We start from the raw sequence: 18,618 nt of genomic DNA, 5'->3' as shown, positions 1-18,618 counted from the left end.
CGGGGGGGGGGGGCGCCTCGGTCAGTAAACAGAGGACCCAAGGGCCCCAGACCCAGCCAACCCAGCCTTTTCTCCTAGGGAGGTGGCCCTTGAAGTGGCGAAAGACACCCTGGTTGCACGTGGTGTCACCCCCTTCTTCACTCCTACTCGTCCCACCCAGTATAAAGCCCTCGGGCATCAGCCTGCCCAGGGTGAGAATCTGGCTCTGCCACTTCCTGGGCAAGCTGCCTCAGTTTTCTCATCTGAAAAATGGGGCCAACAAACAGGCTGTCCCTCCCCGGGTGGGTGTGGTGGTTAGGTGTTGCCATTCTTGGCTCCCACGCCTGAAACATGAAGCCGGCTCCCCGGTTCCTGTCTTCCTTTCTCAGTTATTTCTTCTCTGCACACCTCACATTTTGCTGATCCTTACTTATTATTTCATTGTCTCTCTCCCCAGACCAGGATGTGGGTTCTGCGTGGGCAGGGAAGTGTTTCCGTGTCTGCTTTACCACGAATCTAGAATGGTGCTCAGCACATAGTAGGTGCTCAGCACATAGTAGGTGCTCAGGAAGGAAGGGGTAGAGTTGGAACAGTATTTAGCCCTTGGGGCTCAGTGCACATCAGCTGTGATTTCCATCACTGATGTGATGGTTAACCTCGTCATCCTTTCCTGTCTGGGGACTTCCCTGCAGTTGGGGGGACTGTGGGAGGCAAGGAAGGCACTCACCTTGCACGCAAGGCTTAAGGGGGTACCCAAAACACTCAGTGATGAAGACAATCATGTTTTAGTGCAAAATTTTTTTGAAAATCCGAATTAGGGGCCTGGTTGGTTCAGTCTGGGGAGCGTGTGAGTCTTGATCTTGGGGTTGTGAGTTCGAGCCCTGTGTTGGGTGTAGAGATTACTTAGAAATAAATAAATAAGCTTTTCTAAAAAGTCAAAAGTAATGCAAAAAGTGGAGATTAAATATTAAAATATTAAATTTTCAGAACCAAACAGGATCTGTAACAGTGCCGTGCTGAGCCATATTGGAGCCTGATGCATGAGGAAAACTCAGAATACTGATGCTGTCTTTATTTAAAACTTTGCTCTTTTCTTCATCCCGGATTTTTGGCATTACTCTTGATTTTTAAAAATATCACAGGAACACAACACTGTGGGTCTTGATTATGGAATGCTTCGGTGCCCCTTATAGTTTGTGTGGTCTCTCTCCTGGGTCTGGTGAGCACGGGGGATGGGGCTGAAATGTGCACAGCACAAAATATGCACAGGGAAGTGGGAGGGGGGACGAGACGGGGAGGGCAGGGGCTCTTCTAGGGACAGGCTTTGGCATCCCACCAAGGAAGGATACCTCTGAGGATGCAGAGTTCTGCTGGGACCAGCAGAGAGAGAGAGACAGACAGAGACAGAGTGAGGGGAGAGCTGAGGTGGGCAGGGGGAGAGAGGTGAGCTGGCTGGCGCTGGGAAGGGCTGGAGGCTGGGGGTGGGGGAACCGAGGGATTGGGGGGCAGCATAGAGAGTAGGGCTTAGAAGGGAGACCCTGGGCTTAGGGAGGAGATTAGGGGACACGAGCCCGGGAAGGGGGCTGCACCAGGCCAGGTGTGAGGGAGCACCTCCCTCCTGCCTCCGCTCTCGTCCTCGGGGACACGTGTGACACAGTGCATGGACTATGGCAGGGGCAGCGGGAAGCCCACTGCTCTGGGCCCCGGCTCCCCAGCTCGTTCTAGCCCCTTGCAGACATGCTGTGTGACCTCGGCTGTGGCCCACCTCTCTGGGCCTCTGTTCCAGCATTCCCGGACACTCGGAATGTGCACCCCCACACGCCAGGAGCCCAGGGACAGCCCCAGCCGGGGGAGGGCAGCTCCCCTCTGACGTACCTCTTGTGCGGGCTGCATCTCTCCCCGGCAGCCGCCTGGCTGTGTCCACTTCCCCATCCCAGGGCTCTGGACTGCAACTTCCCAGTGTGTTTGGATGTGCAAACTGAGGCAGAGAGAGACAACCCCGAGTCAGAGACTCCCACCTGCAGCGTCTCAGCCCCCGTGGGACGAGGCTGAGGCTCGGGGTCCAGAGAGGAAGGCCTGGGAAGGAGGTGGGCTCCCGGGTCCCCCATCTTTGGGTCTGGCCCATCCTTCCTCCCGACCTGCCCCGCCGCCCCCGCTGGCTCTGACTCCTTTTCCGGATTTGGAAAATTTGCTGATACAGAGAATTGTGGGTGAGATGTGGACTTTCTTCCCTGTCGCCTGATTTTCTGCCAGGAGATTGTGGGAAATAGAATGTGTTGAGTTGCTTCCCAAAAGTTCAACCAAGACAAAGACAGATAATGTCACGGGCAACAAAGGGATGATGGTTAGGCGGGGCCATGGGAAGGGAAGGAGCAAGGCAAGTTGTCTTGGGGTGACTGGCTCTCTCGGACTCTCCTGGGGGCCCTGATCCCTCCACACCTGCCTGTCCTCTTCTCCACTCCCAGTTCAGGTGGCCGGTAAGCCTCTGGATCCAGAGGTGCCGAAACTAGGGTTGCAAGATGTAGCAAATAGCATTACAGGCACACAGGCCACTGAGTTTCAGATAAGAAAGAGGTTTGAGTGTAAATATGTCCCACGCAACATTTAGGATACACTTATACTAAAAAAAAAATTCTTTTTTCATTGTTTATCTGAAATTCAGTTACCTGAGCAGCCTGTATTTGGCAAACCCAGCGGTAAGTGTAAAATACGCTAAATTTTGAACAGTTAGTATAAAAAAGGGAAGGTAAAACGTCTCGTTAATAATATTTATGTGGATTACGTGACAAAGTGAAAATATCTTGGACATCTTGGGTTAAATAAGGGGTATTATTAAAATTAATTTCACTTTTTTTTTTTTTTTACGTATTTAATGTGGCGACTGGAAAATTTACACATGGGGCTTTCATTAGCCTTCTCCTGGACGTGGGCACCAGCTGCTCCTGCCAACTGTGACATCCCTGGATTCAGCAGCGGAAGTCCCTGGGAAACCACACTGGTTGGGCATCTGGAGCATTCACTGCAAACAGCTGGGCAGTGTGCCCTGGGAGGGGTGTTGCCCTTCTGAGCCTCAGTTTCCCCATCAGGGCACCAGACTTGCAAGGTGGTGCCGCTGAGGGAGGGGCCCAGCACTAAGGAGGAGCTCAGACACAGCAGCCCCCAGCCCACCCCCGGCCTCCCCCAAGCTCCCTGCACGTGCTTGGGAGCTGGGGAACCAGTGGAAGGGAGGATAGGGTAGCCTCAGGTGAAAGCATCCCCTGTGCCCCCATATCAAAACTACCATTTCTTGCTCCCTACAAAATCCTAGGACTATTCCCAGGGGCTGCTCCTGGCCCCCTCCTCCTCCCTTCTCCCCGGTGGCCATTCCCATAGCATTGCCACTTGCTGGGCACCTCCAGGCTGTAGACGGAATATTCTTCACACACAGCTGAAGCTCAGAGAGGCCAGTCTTGAGCCTGAGGTCACACAGCATGAGCGACAGAACTGGGGCTTGAACTCAGGGCTGGGACTGCCGAGTCTGGACACTTCCTGGGAAAAGGCAGACAGTGAACTAGCGAAGGAACAAAGTCTCCTTCCTGCCTGGAGCAAAAAGGCATGCACGGCCTCGAGAACTCTCCAGAAAGGCCTACCTACCACCGTGGTCGCCCTTGGTCTGAGGTGCCCACGCTGAAAAGGCGTTTTGGGGATTTGGTGCGTTTGGTCCGGTGAGGAAAGGCTGCACGGGGCTACTGTTCTCCCGTTCTACAGGTGAGGAAGCTGAGGCCCTGGTAAACATGGCCCCAAATCACGGCCAGCAGTACAGTGGGACTGTGACCAGGTGCCCTGGCGCGACGAGACCAGGCCCTTCCGGCACATGACACCAGAGCTAATATTTGCCTTCACCATTTACAAAACTTTGTCACCACCTTATCTCCTCGACTCTCCACAACCAGGGGGCAGGCAAATATTTTCAATAACATGTTGAGTTGACAGGTGAAGAAACCGGGGGGTGGGGGGGGACTTGCCCAAGGCCGCTCTTCCCCATGAAGTGGTGGAGGGGACTGAGATTTAAGTGTGTCTGGTGGCAGACGGCCCCAGGACAGGGGTGTGAGCTGCCAGGGCCTGGCCCAGCCTGGGTTCATGACCCAGGGAGTTGCCATAGAGCCCTGTGGGAAATGAGGTCAAAGCTGGAGGAGGCCTGCCCGCCGCCCCCCCCCCCCCGCCCCACAGAGAGACCGGGGAGGTCAGGAGCCACAAGCAGAGCGTGGGGTCGGCCCCCAGAGGAGAGTCTGCACAGAGGGCAAGTCTGGTGGGGGGGCTCAGCCCCATCCTGCAGCCACGCCGTCTGCTTCCTGATTCACTCCTCCTCTCCTCAAACACTAGGGGGACAGTTACGGCAGGAGAGTGAACATGCCTGCCCTACAGTCAGGGTGGATGGGGGCCCGGCCCAGGAGTCAGGCCAACAGGGACTCTGCCCCATCACCTTCAGCTGTGGGACTTAGGGCATGTGCCTTAACCCCTCTGAGCTTCCCCTGCCTTGTGTGTGCGCGCGGCAGATGGCCGAGAGCCTTCTCAGCCCCGCTGCTCATGGCAATCGCCTGGTGAGAATTTAAAGCTACCCTAACACCGAGGCCCCCGTCCCAGAGATTCTGACCTGCTGGGCTGGGGTGCGGCTGGCCCCGGGGAGTTTTACCAGCAATTTGCTTGTGCAGCGGGGCTGGAAGCCTCTGTCTTTGCGGCTGTTGGGAGATGAGCTGAATCAACACAGACGGAAACCACCTGGCCCGTGGAGGGCCCAGCACGCGAGTGCCCCTCCCAGCCCGCGGCCTGACCTTTGTAAGCCACATTCCTTGTGCAGTTCTGCAAGAGTCACGAGGTCTACAAGGGAAACACATCTTCAGAGGAGCCAGACCACCAGGACGGCAGGGACTGGCTGGTGACCCCGGTGGGGGTCTCGCCGGAGCCCCAAAGCACCACCGACTCAACCACTGGACGAACCCCGATGTCACCTTCCTCATTTACCGTGACTCGGTTTCCCCAACTCGGTTCTATGCCACTGACTTTTGACCTCAGTGGAGGACTTGACATTCGCCCCCTTGGCACATCGTGTCATGCATCTGCACCACCATCCCGTGAGCCAGTCCAGTCCCGGGGCAACCCCCATGCGGGAAACAGCTCCGCTAAACTGGGAGACCCCCTCTCCCCCCGACGGCGCTGATATTACCAGCAGAGGCTGCGAGTGACCTCCGTGGCCGCTGCTGACCGCGGGTCAGCGAGTGGTGGCGAAGGCCCAGACGGAAATACTCTGCAGCCTTTGGAAAGAGCAGGTCGGGAGCCAGAGGTGACGTGGGAGGGAGCTTGGGATGATAGAAGCAGGAGAGGCAGCCTGGAAACTGGGGTGATGCCCACCCGCTGCAGGGGCCCGGGGGCTGGAACTGACCGGGACTGGGCAAAGAGAGGAAGCGAGGCCAATGCTCGAGGCCAGGGAGTCTCAGATGGCTTTCATTTCCATTGCCTTCGTGTCATAAACAGCAGTAATCAGCCTGAGTAAAAACTCTGAGACAAGGACTTTCTGTGTTTTGTTCTGTTCACTGATGTACTGCAGGTGTCTAGTGCAGGGCCTGGGACACAGTGCTAGCTCAGATAATATTGACTAAACAAATTAATGAAGCTTGTGGCTTTCAGACTTTCCTGATAGACTCCTAAAACATTTCTGAGCATGAATAAAGCCCTCTTTATATCCTATGCTTCCTATCACATGGGAGGATTGGCATGCCTTGATATACTTAAATCTTAGACCAACTGTGAATTGGCCAAGGTTGAAGACAGAGCCCTGTGGCACACCAGTAGAGACCCTTCCTCCAGTAGACATGGTTCTGATTGGCGAGGGGGGTGAGTGAATAGTGTGGAGTCAGAGACCCTGGGTCGTACATCAGCTCTGGAGCTTAGAAGCTAGGTGTCTTTGGGTGGGTTACTTCACTTCTCTGAGCCTCAGTCTCCTTATCCATATAATACCTGACCCCCAGGTAGCTCTTGGCCTGGCTTGCTGTGGGTTCTCAGGGGGTGGTGGCCACCCCTCACCTCTGTGTACCCCCATTCGGACATTCTCATTCTGGGCGGCCATTCACGTGGCTCCGGGCCTGTGCGTTTTCCAGCCACCCAGCCCACGCCCCATCGCCCCCTGAAACTTCCTCGAGGGCAGGGGTTCTGAGAATGTGGTCCCCAGAGCAGCACTAGCAGCACCTGGGAACTTAGTAGAAACGCAGGGGCTCAGACCCCATCCAGGCCCCACGAGATCGGGGAACCCGCAGCCTGCATTCTCAAGAGGCTTCCTGGTGATTCCCTCGGGTTTTTGAATGGCTGAGGGAAAGGACGAGAAATTCCATCTGTCTGTGCCTACAGATGGAGCCAGGCCCAAGACAGCCATGTGACTCCACTGCTCTTGGGGAACCCACGCTCAGCCCTTGGGGTGCCGCTCCTCTCTCCCCACGGGCTCGGAATCCCTAAGTAACCTGCGGCCTGGGGCTGGAGCTTTAGCGTGCGCCTCATCCTTCAGAAAACTGGGGCCCCCCATGCTTGTCCCTGCCTCTGAGGGTCCTGCTGGGGGACTGGGAGCCCCCGCCCCCTCGGCACCCCGAGAGGTGGGCTTGCAGCATCAGGAAGCCCTGCAGACTCTGGGTTGGCCAGCCCCTCCGCCAGGCTTCCAGGCCCTTCTGGCGGGGGTGTGGCCCATCCGAGCCCCAGCGTATTGTCCGGGACCCAGGGGCCAGAAGCTGCCGCGGCTGCCGGGCTGTTTTCTCCCTGGCAGCTATGGCTGTTGCCCCTTGGTCCCTGGGGAGTGGGGGCATCACTGTCTTTGTTTACTTTGGCTCACACGCTGCTAAAAAATGTCATGTTTGCCACTGTTATCAGGCTTTACCAACCCTCGGGGCCTTGCCTTCTCGGGCAGGTGGGGTCAGGGCCTCAGTGATTTAACTTAGTGTCAGGTGACTAGACCTTTCCCAGGGACTGGACAGGAGGAGAGAACAGCCCCAAGAGCATTCTGCATGATTCTCCCCCAAACGGCGCCCGTGCCCAGCACAGAAGTCCTAAGAAGAGGGCTTCGGGCTCCAGGGCCAACACAGAGGCAGGATTCCAGAGCCCTGTCCTTTCCCACCGAGGCCCCACATGCCTGCAGAGTCTCTTAGAAGCTTACAAATGGCACAGGAGAGCCTGCATTCCCCTGCTGGACCACCTCCAGGGGCTCCCCCGCTGCCCCCAGGCCCACCTAGGCCTCAGCACAGGCAGGCCCCTGCAGGAGCTGACCTAGAAAGGCCTCCCCGCAGGTCTCTGCCTTCCTCCCAGGCCCCGAGGGGGTGTGCTCCCTGCTCTGCCCACCATGCCCTGCCTTGCTTTCCTCTGGTTCTGGGCAAACCTCTCGAGCTCTGTCTCCATTCCGCTCAGACCAAGGTCGGGGTACTGGCACTTGCGTTTCCAGGGCCCTACTGTGTGCTGGCTACCAACGTGCACGCAGCACCCCGTGGCCGTGAGCAAGGACACAGAGGGCCAAGAACATTTTCCTGGTGGCGGGGCATTTGCTAGGCTGAGAAGCCCGGGAAGGAGAGAGGTAGGGGGCGGTCAAGCGCTGTCGTGCTACCGGGGGGGACCCGTGGACCTCTCCAGCTGGGCACAGAAGGTTGGGGTGTGGGGACCAAGGGGTCTTGGCTGGGATGTAAGTGTCGGTGCTCAGAGGAGCTCCCAGAGAGAAAAAGGAGGCCAGGATGGAGCTGGCTGCGTCCCCATGGCTTGTTCAGGTGCATGCGCCCCCCCCCCAACCCTGGGGGGATGCTGTCGGGCTCCGAGGTGGAGCCCAGCGTGCTCAGAGGATGCATCTTCACGGGGCCGGTGACGTCCCCCCTTTGATTGTGACTCTGGAGCCCCCCGGACCTCAGGTAGACCCTATGAGGATCTTGCAAAGCAGCTTAGAGGTCTGCCTGGCTCCGGGCCAAGGTGACGGGGACGGGGACAGAGGGGGATGGGGGGGAAACGGAGGGGGATGGAGGGGGATGGGACTACCGGCGGAGAGCAGAAGGCCGGGACCAACATGAGGATGGTAAGAGCTACCACCGAGTCCATCCTAGCTGGACCCCGGGCTGGTGTTTGAGGCAGTAACTCCCATTAGCCACATTTACAGACGAGCAGACCGAGGGGCGGCGAGGGGCCTAGCCTGGCGGCCTGTGTCCCTGGCGCCCGGTTCCTTCCCGAGCACAACACACAGCTTCTCGGTGAGTGCTTGTGGTTTCTGAGGAACAGATACCACCCTGAGTTGAGACCAAACAGAACCACCGCTGGCTTCCGGCGGGGGGGTCCTCACCACCACCACGTTCATCACCTTCACCATCACCATCACCTTCAACACCACCACCAGCAGCAGCCTGGACAGGGGGACGGCAGGATTGCTCCTTAACTGCCCATTGGAGGCGGGGGGCGGTCCAACAGTGGGATGCGGGCACTGGGACCAGTGTGGGGAAGGATGGGGCTGGGACGGAGGCGCCTCTCTGAGGAGACGGTCGGAGCCCCGCCTTGCTCACGGGGCTGCATCCAGCAGGACCCGACAGGCCCCGGGCCCCTTGGACTGACTTCTCCCCAGCGTGCCGGGCAGCCCGCCACCTGACCACCTGGCTGCCTGCCCCCTGCGGCGCTGGCGTGCTGCCAATGGGCACAGTCATGTCTGGGCAGGGTCCTGGAGGCGCTGAGTGTTTGGGGCCTGTGTGGAGGTGGAGGAGTGACCTGGCTGTTTGGCCTCGGGGAGATTTGCCCAGATGTCTACTGCACGAGCCGGCGGGGGGGGCACCCAGCTGGCCTCACCTCCGGACAACTCCTGCACTCGAGGCGATGCTTCTTGAATGGTGGAATTCAGGGCATGGAGGCTAAAAATGCCATCAGGCCGGGCCTGGCCCCATTCCCCTCACAAGTCCGTGCAAGGAAGGGCCTGTCCACCTCTGGCTGTCAAGGACTGCGGACCTGAGTCCAGGCCGCTGTGGCCTTCTTCCTCCTCTGGAGCCCCCGGCCTCCACCGTCCATTTGATCAGGGTGCCCGCTGCTGTGTCATCAGCCAGGACTGTGCCTGTGCCCCTCCCCCAACTCTGAGATCCGTGGCCCACCGAGGGCCTAGAATGGTCAGGCACAGAATCCTGGGCGCGAGGATGCCTGTGCTCAGAGCGTGCTGTCCCACGAGCCCAGCACCCTCTCTCCCAGTTGACGAACCTTGGGGAAGTGGTTCCTCCAGGGTCACCCGGCAGGAACAGCCTTGGAAATCTGCCTAGTGCTCTTTTCCCCTCCACAGGTCTGTGACCTCCGGGGAGGGAGCCCAAAGCTCCCCCGCCCTTCAGTGACTCAATCAGCTGGAATTTATCGCTGAGCGCTGTGCTAAGAAGTGGACAGATGATGAGCGAGAAAGACCGAGATCTTCTTACCCAGCAGGGAGATAAGTGCAGAGGTGTGCAATCACAAACCAACCTCTCTGGTGGGGTCGGGAAAAGCTGCGCTGGGACGGAACAACTGGGCTGGGAACTGAGGGGTGGGTAAGTACTGACTAGGGAGAGAAGCCGTGCAGGTGAGGACAGCAGCAGGTGCAAAGGCCCTGAGGTTGGTAGGAGACTTTTGAGAAAAAGAATGTGCCTGTGTGAGGGCGGCGGAGGCTCACAGGACCCAGATCGTGTAGGCTTGGTGGCCAAGGAAGGAATTTGGTCCCTGTCGCCCCCCCCCCCCCACTCCCCGCCACCGAGAGCAAAGGGAAGACCCCAGAGGAGGGTGACAGGATCAGGCTTGCAGTGTGAAAAGGTGATGGGGAGGGTGAGGGCAAGCATGGGTCAGGGGCTGTGGCCGCTGTCTCAGGAAAGCGTCAAGGTTATAGCCACTTCCTGTTCCTCAGGAAGCAGCTCCTTTTGGGACCCACCAGATTCCAGGATGCTGTGTGTGTGTGTGTGTGTGTGTGTGTGTACACACGTGTGAGTGTGCATATGTATGGTGTGTGTGTGCTGTGTGGGTGTGAGGAGCAGACAGAGAGGTCAAAGTGCCGGGGGGGGGGGCTTGCCGTGGGGGGAAAGGTCAGAGGGCACATGGGTGTGGTCTCTCCTCCTTTCCCAAGGTCCAGAGCAATGCGGTACAAAGTCCCATTAGGCCCTCACCCTTCACCTCCCTCCATCTGTCCCTTACCCCGGGCGCCCTGCAGCTCTGCCCACCGGCAGTATCGGTATTTCATATACATATGTACGTATAACCTACACACGGTGCAGCGCACACTGAGGTCTGCAGATGTGCTTTCTATGTAACCACCAGCCGGGTCAAGACATGAACCATGCCCAGCCCCCCGAAGCCTCCCCGGGACCCTCTGTCAAACCCTCTTCTTTGTCCCCATGCATTAGTGTTGCCTGCTCTTGATCTTGACATCAGTGGAATCTCACAGAATGTCCTCTCGGGTGTCTGGATCTTTTGCTCCCCTGTGTGGCTCTGGGATTCACTCGCATTGATGTGTGGGCCTGCGGTTCCCTCCTTTTTATTCCTGAGCACAGTTCCACTGTCTGCAAACACCACAGCTGGCTTATCCATTTCCTGGACATTTGGCTGTTTCCAGCTTTGTAGTGTGACGGTTCCCAGGCAAGCCTTCGTGGGGACATCTGCTTTCGTTTACTTGGGGTAAAGTAGAATTGCCGGGTCACAGGGAGGGCGAGTATGCAAGTTTATTAGAAACCACACATGGCTTTCCAGAGGCTGTGCCCAGCTGGTCTGGGCTTCTACTGGCCCCCATCAGCGCCAACACCCAGCGGCCTGCAGCACTTTGCAGGCGGCCTCTGCCCTTAGGCTCACAGTTCCCCAAACACAGGTCACTTCTGTCCTCCCGGACGAACCGTCCTTTCTGCCAGGAGCACACGTCCGTCCACTGCCCTCCTGGGGACAGCCTCCGGGGCCTCTCAAATCTCACTAGAGCGTCTTGGCGACCCGCTGACGTCCCCCAGGCCCTGGCCAGCATCTCTGACCCCACGTTCTCCCGCCTCCTTAAGCCACCTTTGCTCAGCCTCTCCTGAGCACCCCGAGCTTGCCTTGGGGTGGGGATGGCGGCTTCTTCTCCCAGCTAGGATCTCGCAGGCAGGAGGAGGCTGCTATGAACACGAAATAGCTGAATCAGCGAGGCCAAGGCTAGGTGGACACACAGGCAGATGTGACCCCCTTCTGAAAAAGCACACACACAGCTTATGCGTGCAGCTCGACGGAGTTTCGTAGGCACGGACGCCCGTGGACCGCCGCCGAGGCCAACGCATGCAACACGCCCAGCTCTGCCTCCGATTTTTCTCCCCATAGGTTAGTGTTGCCTGTTCTCGAACTTGCTGTAAAAGGAATCACACGGAATGTTCTCTCTGGTCTCTGCCTTCCTTGGCTTGTTCCAGACTCCTCCTCCCGGTCTCCTGGGCCTTGCTGGGTCCCTCTCGGCAGCCACCGGGCCTTTTGATCAAGGCAAACCCTGGCCCACGCGTGTCCCCCTGGTCCACCTGGCCACACGTCTGGGCTTGGCGCGACAACACAGCGAGAGAAACACTTTATATTTGTGGGGCAGGAGCCTTAGAGGTCGGCCCCCTCCGGGCAGTAAGTGCGTTCTCACGCTTCAGCACCTGGGAGCTCAGGAAGGTCTCAGACCGCATCCCAGACTCACTGTCTAGGAAAACTGTTTCTTTCCTTTGCTTCAACCCCCGGGGCTTCTGACACCCGATGTGTGGGTGTTTCCTGCACCAACCGAGTCTCATCCGCCAGCTGGGTGTCCCACAGTTCAATCCGTTCCAACAGCAGCTGGAGCTGGCCCAGACCACTCGGGTTAAGGGCTCAGCCCCACAGATGCCTTGACCCACACTCTGACTTGGCTACAATCACAGGTTCCCATGACCCCCTCCTCAGGCCCCCTAGTTTTCTAGAGCAGCTCCCAGAACCCCGGAGAACAGTGTACATACGACTACTGGGTCATTACAAAGGCTGTGGTCCTGGACACAGGGGAGCGGCCAGACGGAGAGACACACAGGGTGAGGCCCGAAAGGGTCCCAAGCACAGGAGCTTCGGTCCCTGTGGAGCTGGGTGTGTCTACCCCCCTGGCACGTGGATGTGCTCACAACCTGGAAGCCTTCCAAACCGCACACCTTAGGGACTTTGAGGGACGCTTCAGCACACAGGCAGGATGGACCGTGAGCTCGGTCTCCCGCCCCCCACCAGGAGGATGGGGGGGTGGGGCTGCTGTGCGGGAGCCACCCAGGGTCACCTCACTGGGACAAAAGTCATTCCCATCACCCAGGAAAGATCTCACCAGGGCGTCTATGTTGGAACTGGGGTCAAAGATCAACTATGGCAATAAAAGATGCTCCAAGCACATTTATCAGTCAGAAAACTACAAAGGTTGGAGGAGCTCTGGCCAGGAGCCAGGGGAAAAGACCAAATTTATGCATTTCTTCTATCGCAATGCCCACTCGCTGGGGCAGAACGTTGCGGGGGGTGGGGGTGGGCCTGGCAGCCTGTACTCCCGCAGAACCCCCAGGGGTTCCAGTGCAGCTTGGGTGTGAGAAGCCCTGACTCCCGGCACGTGAGTGTGCTGGCGATGAATCAGGCAGGATGGGAACACTGCTTTCTTTGATACGATGCCATAGTCATTCTAAAGAACGTGGAAGGGTTCTGCTACCCGGGTCTGACATCCTCTGATCCGTAATCAGAGCACCGGCCCGAGCGTCCCCCGCAGACCGGCCAGTTCCCAGCTGGCTGCCTGGCTCAGCACTGATGGGGGTCGAGACCCTGCCCAAATGTCCTTCCCACACGGAGGGAGCCGGGGATCCCAAGGTGTCTTTTGTCACCCCGTCGGTAGAGGCCCGGCATGCCAACTCTTTTCCATTGGTTTCTCCCACATCTGTTCTCTACCTTCTCTGTCCTGCTCTGAGCCCTGGGAGTCTGGTGCCCTGACCGGCTGGCTTCTGTTGGGTTTCATCGAGGAAAGACCGGGGCAGGAGGGCAGAGGGCAGAGGAGCGGGCGTGGTGGAGTGCTGGGCAACTTGAACAGCCAGCCTCGGGGGCACGGTGGAAAGCCCTAATCAGCAGTGCTGCCCACCGTCAATCTCAAGTTACCGTGGCGAGTTACGACCGCTCCGCACGTGGAGTCGGGGAGAGGCACGTGGGAGGATCACCTCGGATGTAGATGACATTGTGACCACAGTGCGTGGCAAAAGGCAGCAAAATCATCAGGAAGTGAGGAGTTCTGAGGATGGATTATCTTTGTTTTGAATATGATTCACATAAATTTTAAACATGGGGGTGTTTCACAACTGGCACACAAAATTCCTGAAAAGGTCACAATCAGCTCTTGCAAGTAGGAGGGCACAAGCGGGTGTGGGCGCAGCGCTGGCCGGGTGACACCTCGTCGGCCGTGGCCGCCGGCAGAAGCCTCTGTGGCCGGCATCAGCCCCGATTCCTCTCCCCGGTCTCCCTCGGTCTCCCTCGGCTCCAGTGACACTCCCCTTGTCCCTTCAGCGCAGGGGCAGAACTGGCTTCCTGCTTTGCCATCCCCAGGGTGCCCCAATGCTTCTTGTTCCCTTCCTGGCTCCCCCAAAGGGCGTCCTGCGAGTGGCAGACAACGGAGCAGATGCCCAGCCCTGCTCGCACACCAGCCGACCCGCCCCTTCTTTCTTTTACTTCTCAACCTTCTGCACAAGATGTCATTGGAAGAAATGATTCCGAGACCAGAAACCAGAAACCCCTGGGGGCATGGTGAGCTTTTCTAGGGCAGAAAGGCCCTCTTTAGAAAAGGGACAGCATCCCCGGGGCATCGCGGGCGGGTGTGGAAGCTGGAACTGCCCCGTCTGTCAGGATAACAGTGCACATGGCTGTGGACCGGCCATCCCTTGTGAGGTATTTGTCTTAGAGACAGACTTGCACCCATCCGAAATGATGTCTGTCTAGAGTTATTCATTACAGCATTGTTGAGAAGAGCCGAAAGCGGGACGCAACCCAAGTGCCAGTCGTTAAGAGACTCGTGAAATAGGTTCTGGCACATTCTTATAATGGACTATTTTGCAGCCATTCTTTATGGAGTGACATGAAAGGTGCCCTGTGATGGCGAATGAAAACAGGGTATCAGGAGGTGGTGGAGTCTGCCCCCATTTGTGCAAGACAGAGGAAAGGAAGAAAGCAGAGCATGGGGCAGGGGTGGGGGGAGAGGACGAAGGGGGCGCGCGGGGAGGAGGCGCGAGGAGGACGGGGTGGCTCTCTCCCAGGTGGGGAGGTGGGGACCTGGGTGGCTGGGGACCGACTGCTCCTTCTACACCCATTTGCACTTTGAGGGCCGTACCATTTCCATGGAGTACGCCTGGTCGGCACATAGGTAAAATTCACACATAAATAAGCAAATGCTTGTGGAGTTTCACAGAGGCCTCCCCAACACCTGGGCCCCCAGAACTCGAGCTAGGGCCCCCCTGCCAGCTGACCAGGGCGGAGGCACCCCTCCAGGGCCCTCTAGGCCTCCGCTGGGCTCCATGGGGGCAGGACACCTGAGGCTCCAAGAAGGACCCTGCAGTGGTGACTTCTCCCTGGTCCCAGGGTTTCCAGCCCCCGCCCCCCATCCCATCCTCACTCCACTCAGCTCAGTGCCCACCTGAGCAAGAGAGCAAGCTGGGAACTGGCATGTGGAGTGGCGAGCCCAGCCACACCGAGGGCTTGCACGCCCTGTGGTCCAGGGCCTGGCTCAGGGCGTGCTGGGATATTTGTGGATTGATTGACTGCCGGACAAGGGCCCAAACGCTCTGCTGGAACAGCCCTTCCGGTTAGTTCTACAGGAAGCTTGATTTCAGGTGTTTTTGCCTTCCGCTGTGACTCCTCTGATGACCTCGTCTGGGGGGGGGGGGGTGGCTTTAGAGCAGCATTTCTCAAACTCACTGACCACATACCCTTTCTTCATGGGACATTTTGCAGAACTAGTGTTCCCTGGAACACACTTCGGGAACCCTGGGTTAGATAGTTGTTTAAAGACCTACTGGCACCCTTGAGACCTGGAGACCAGGGACTCAGTGAGTCAAGTACAAGGGTCGGGGCTCGGAGGACTGGAAGGCCTGGGACACCAGCCTGGTCCCCCACTCCAGAGATGTTGATTGAACTGGTGTGGGGTGCGGCCCAGGTGCTGGGAGTTTGAAGAACCCCCCAGGTGCTCCCCATGGGCAGCCAGAGTTGAGAACCACTGTTCTAGAGCTGGCATCTGCAGGAGGGGCAAGAGGATGGCCCTTCTGTGTTGCAATCTGGGGTCACATCGCATCGTCCACAGAAGGTGGAGGTGAAGGTCCTGTTTGACTGGGCACTGATCAATGATATTTGGTTCTGAGCCCCACATCTTAACAGAAAATCGGAAAATGTCCAGAAAAGAGGAACCCACATGGCAAGAAGGTTCCAGGTTGGGTCTTCAGGGGCTCACACTAGGCCTGTTCTCTCTGGAGAGTTCCTGCCACAGACCGAGAGGCAGAAGGCACTCCTTGGAGCAGTGGCTCCACGTGTCCCACCTGCCCTCAGCCCTTTCCATTTAGGGCTTGTGCTTGAAGCCACTCTGGTTTCTCCACTGCCCTGTGCGGCGCTCGCTCCAGGGGAGGCTCCCTGAGGACAGGCGGCAGGTGTTGGCAGGGGGAGGTTGAGGGAGGGCCAATTCTTTCAAACAGACCAGTGACTCCCGGGGTCATGTGGGGGACCGGCTAGCTCAAGGCACATTTCAAGGAGTTCGTGTGCATTTAAGAGGCGGGAGAGGGGTGAGGGGTCAGGACGACCCTGTGGGTTCCCCTGTGGAAGCTGGTGGCAGGGCTCTGTCCCCGAGGTGAGGGTGCAGGGAGGATCTTGCTCTCTGTGCTCACCATTGTATTCTGAGCCTGGGAGGCTTTACTGAATGGCTGAGGTGTCAGCGGAGGAGCAAGATGAGGTCTGGATTTTGGGGGAAGGTGGGTGGTCAGGGAATGTCTCTGAAGAAGTGACATTTCCACTGAGACCTGAAGAGTGCACGGAGAGTCAGCCTCAGGAAGAGCACTCTAGGCAGAGAACAGCACAGGCAAAGGCCCTGGGGCTGGGAGGCTTGGTGTGAGGACAGCAGTGGGACTGGAGCTGGGGAACGGGGGATGTTTGTGGGCTGAGGCCGGCTGCACGGGGCTTTGAGAGGCAGCGTGGTGAGCAACATGCCTCAGGGGCCACTTCCCAACGGAGTGACCTGGGGCAAGTGACTTACCAGCTCTGGGCCTCAGTTTCCTCATGGGTAAAACGGGGATTAAAAATAGCAATCATCACCCAGGATTGGGAAGGGCGCACTGTACGGAGAACAGAGCCTGGCATGTGGTAAGCTCTGCTGAAATCCTCGCCGCCAACCTCCCCACTCTCCTCCTCAATGGAGGAGCCCAGGAGACAGGGCCGGGCCTAGAAACCAGGTCAACCGGCTCGGGATTCTGGGTCTTTTCCATTCTGACTGCTCCCTCCCACCTCTCCCTGCGCACACACCCTGATTTGGAAGAGTCTGCGGCTGGCAGAGGCCCAGGGGTTCTGGATCCTGTCCAGGCCCCTAACTGGGAGCTTCTGTGTCTCTACCACTGTGACCACATCCCTGGAAAGAGGATTTGGCGGGCCTGCCCACCCCTGCGGGCTGCGTGCGCCCCAGCAGGCCTGCCGCCTCCTGCCAGGTGGGGAGGAGCGGAGTGTCCCTCTGCGTGATCCTCGGGCTCTGGCGGGGACCGGAAGGGGCAGGCAGCGACTGGCAGAGGGAAGGTGCAGCCCGGCATCAGCTCTCTGTGGGGCCCGGGACTGCTCCCCAGAACTGCCCTTCCTTCCCTCCAGCTGCTCAGAGTCAAGGCTGACTCCTCCTTGGTTCACACCCAAGTCATCAGCAAACCCCACCAACGCTACCTGCAAGACCATCTGGAGTTTGACCACCTCGCACGATGTCTGCAGCTGCCAAGTCTCTGCCCTGGACTGCCGCACAGCCTCCCAACCACACAGGGCATGTGGCATCAGTCTTGCTCTGACCACAGCCCATCCTCCACCCAGCTGCTGGGATGACCACACCACCCAAAGCCAGATGGTGTCCCTAGCCCTCTGATGACTTCCCTCTCGCCAGGGGTCCAAACCAGTCCTCTGTGACCTGCCCTCCTCACCCGTCTGACCTCCTCTCCCACCTCCCTGCCCTTCTGGGCTCCTCGCTGCTTTCGGCACACTCCCTCCGCAGGGCCTTTGCACTTGCTATTCCCTGGGCCGAGAATGCTCTTCCTTCAGATGTCTATGTGACTTGTTCCCTCAATTCATTCAGGTCTCTGCTCAAATGTCTTCTCAGTGTATAAAAGGGTAACTCCCACCCTCCTTATCCAGCTGTGGTTCTCTATCTGCCCTCACCACCACTTCATGTACTACACACTTACTTGTTCATTTGTTTGTCTGGACCCCACACTGGGATGCAAGTTCCCTTAGGGCAGGGTGTATTCTCTTCTGTTCCCTGGTGGATCTCGATCTCGAGCCTCCTGGAGGGCCTGGCACATAGCAGGTGCTCAATAAACATGATTACGTAAGTTGAGCCTATGGGTGCTCCTTAAGCAAGAGATCACCAGGGCAGCACTCTCCCAGGCTCCTTCCTCTGGGACTGATCTTTCTGTCACTAGAGACACAGTGTCAGAGAGGTTAGCGCCTACCAGGTGACTCCAAGACCCTGGAGCTCCGGGAGCAGACACGTGGCTTTCCTTCTGGTGGGGGCCAAGCACAACACCAGCATGGGAGCCACTTTCTGGCCATGGAATCGGGGTAGGTCACATTCCATTCATTTGGCCAGTGTGGGGCTGGTGCTCTGCATGGGCCAGGAGCACGGGGGACAGACCATGCCGCCTGTTCCTCGTGGGGGTCGGAGATCCGAGGAGGGGACGGTGAGCCAAGAAAGGGCAAACGCGAAACTGAGGATGGGCGTGGTGGGGGGGGGGGGTGGGCACAGAAGCCTTGAGCCCTGTCTGTCATCAGGAGGTTTTCTGCAAGGGGGGGGAGGAAAGGCCGAAGGCATCAGCCAGAGGAGCTGGGCGACAGGGAGACTGCCTGCAGGGGTGGGGGCAGGGAAGGCCGAAGCCAGAGGGGCTCGTGGTGCACAGAGCGGGGAGGGGAGTCTCGGGGGGAGGCAGAGGGGCTCATGGGCAGGGATGGCTCCCATGGGGATTGCAGAACAGAGAAGGCCCGAAGGCTGTTGTGATGGTCAGCGGGAGTCCGAGGAAGAGGCGGGGTGGGGGAGGGGTGGAGGGCAAGGGCAGAGGAGCTTCAAAACACAGCCAGGCCCCAGGTTTCTCGTCTGTAACCGAGGGGTGGGCCTGGGTGCTCTCTGTGGGACTTTCTGCCACAGATACCTGGATGTCCGCTCGCCCAGCCCCCCTCCCGCCATCTCCCATCTCCTGGCAAGTGGCTTGGGGAACGGCCGGAGGGGGCAGCAGGCACCTGCTGGTGGAGATCGCGAGCTAGTCCACGGGAACTGTTACAGTGCAAACCCCACACTCTCTCCGAGGCAGTGTTGAGACCCCATCACATCTCGGACAGAGAGGAGACGGGAGTGGGGGCTCCCCAAGACACGCCCACGTCCTAACCCCAGGAACCTGTAAGTGAGACCGTATTTGG

The 18,618-nt window shown here is 58.4% G+C and overlaps 1 protein-coding gene across 1 annotated transcript in view; it reads right to left on the bottom strand.

Moving 5' to 3' along the window:
- Nucleotides 1-8,666, bottom strand: part of NECAB2 (N-terminal EF-hand calcium binding protein 2) — a 52,322-nt gene extending 43,656 nt beyond the window's left edge. Inside the window, exons 1-2 of the mRNA XM_044922071.1 lie at nucleotides 8,608-8,666; nucleotides 8,312-8,372 (exon numbers count right to left, since the gene is read on the bottom strand). Coding sequence (XP_044778006.1) covers nucleotides 8,312-8,372; nucleotides 8,608-8,666 — 120 coding nt within the window. The remainder of the gene's footprint in view (nucleotides 1-8,311; nucleotides 8,373-8,607) is intronic.
- Nucleotides 8,667-18,618: the final 9,952 nt, after the last annotated feature.

This window comes from Neomonachus schauinslandi, chromosome 16 (assembly GCF_002201575.2).
Source record: "Neomonachus schauinslandi chromosome 16, ASM220157v2, whole genome shotgun sequence".
Lineage (NCBI taxonomy): Eukaryota > Metazoa > Chordata > Mammalia > Carnivora > Phocidae > Neomonachus > Neomonachus schauinslandi.
This window is presented reverse-complemented; position numbering and strand designations above follow the sequence as displayed.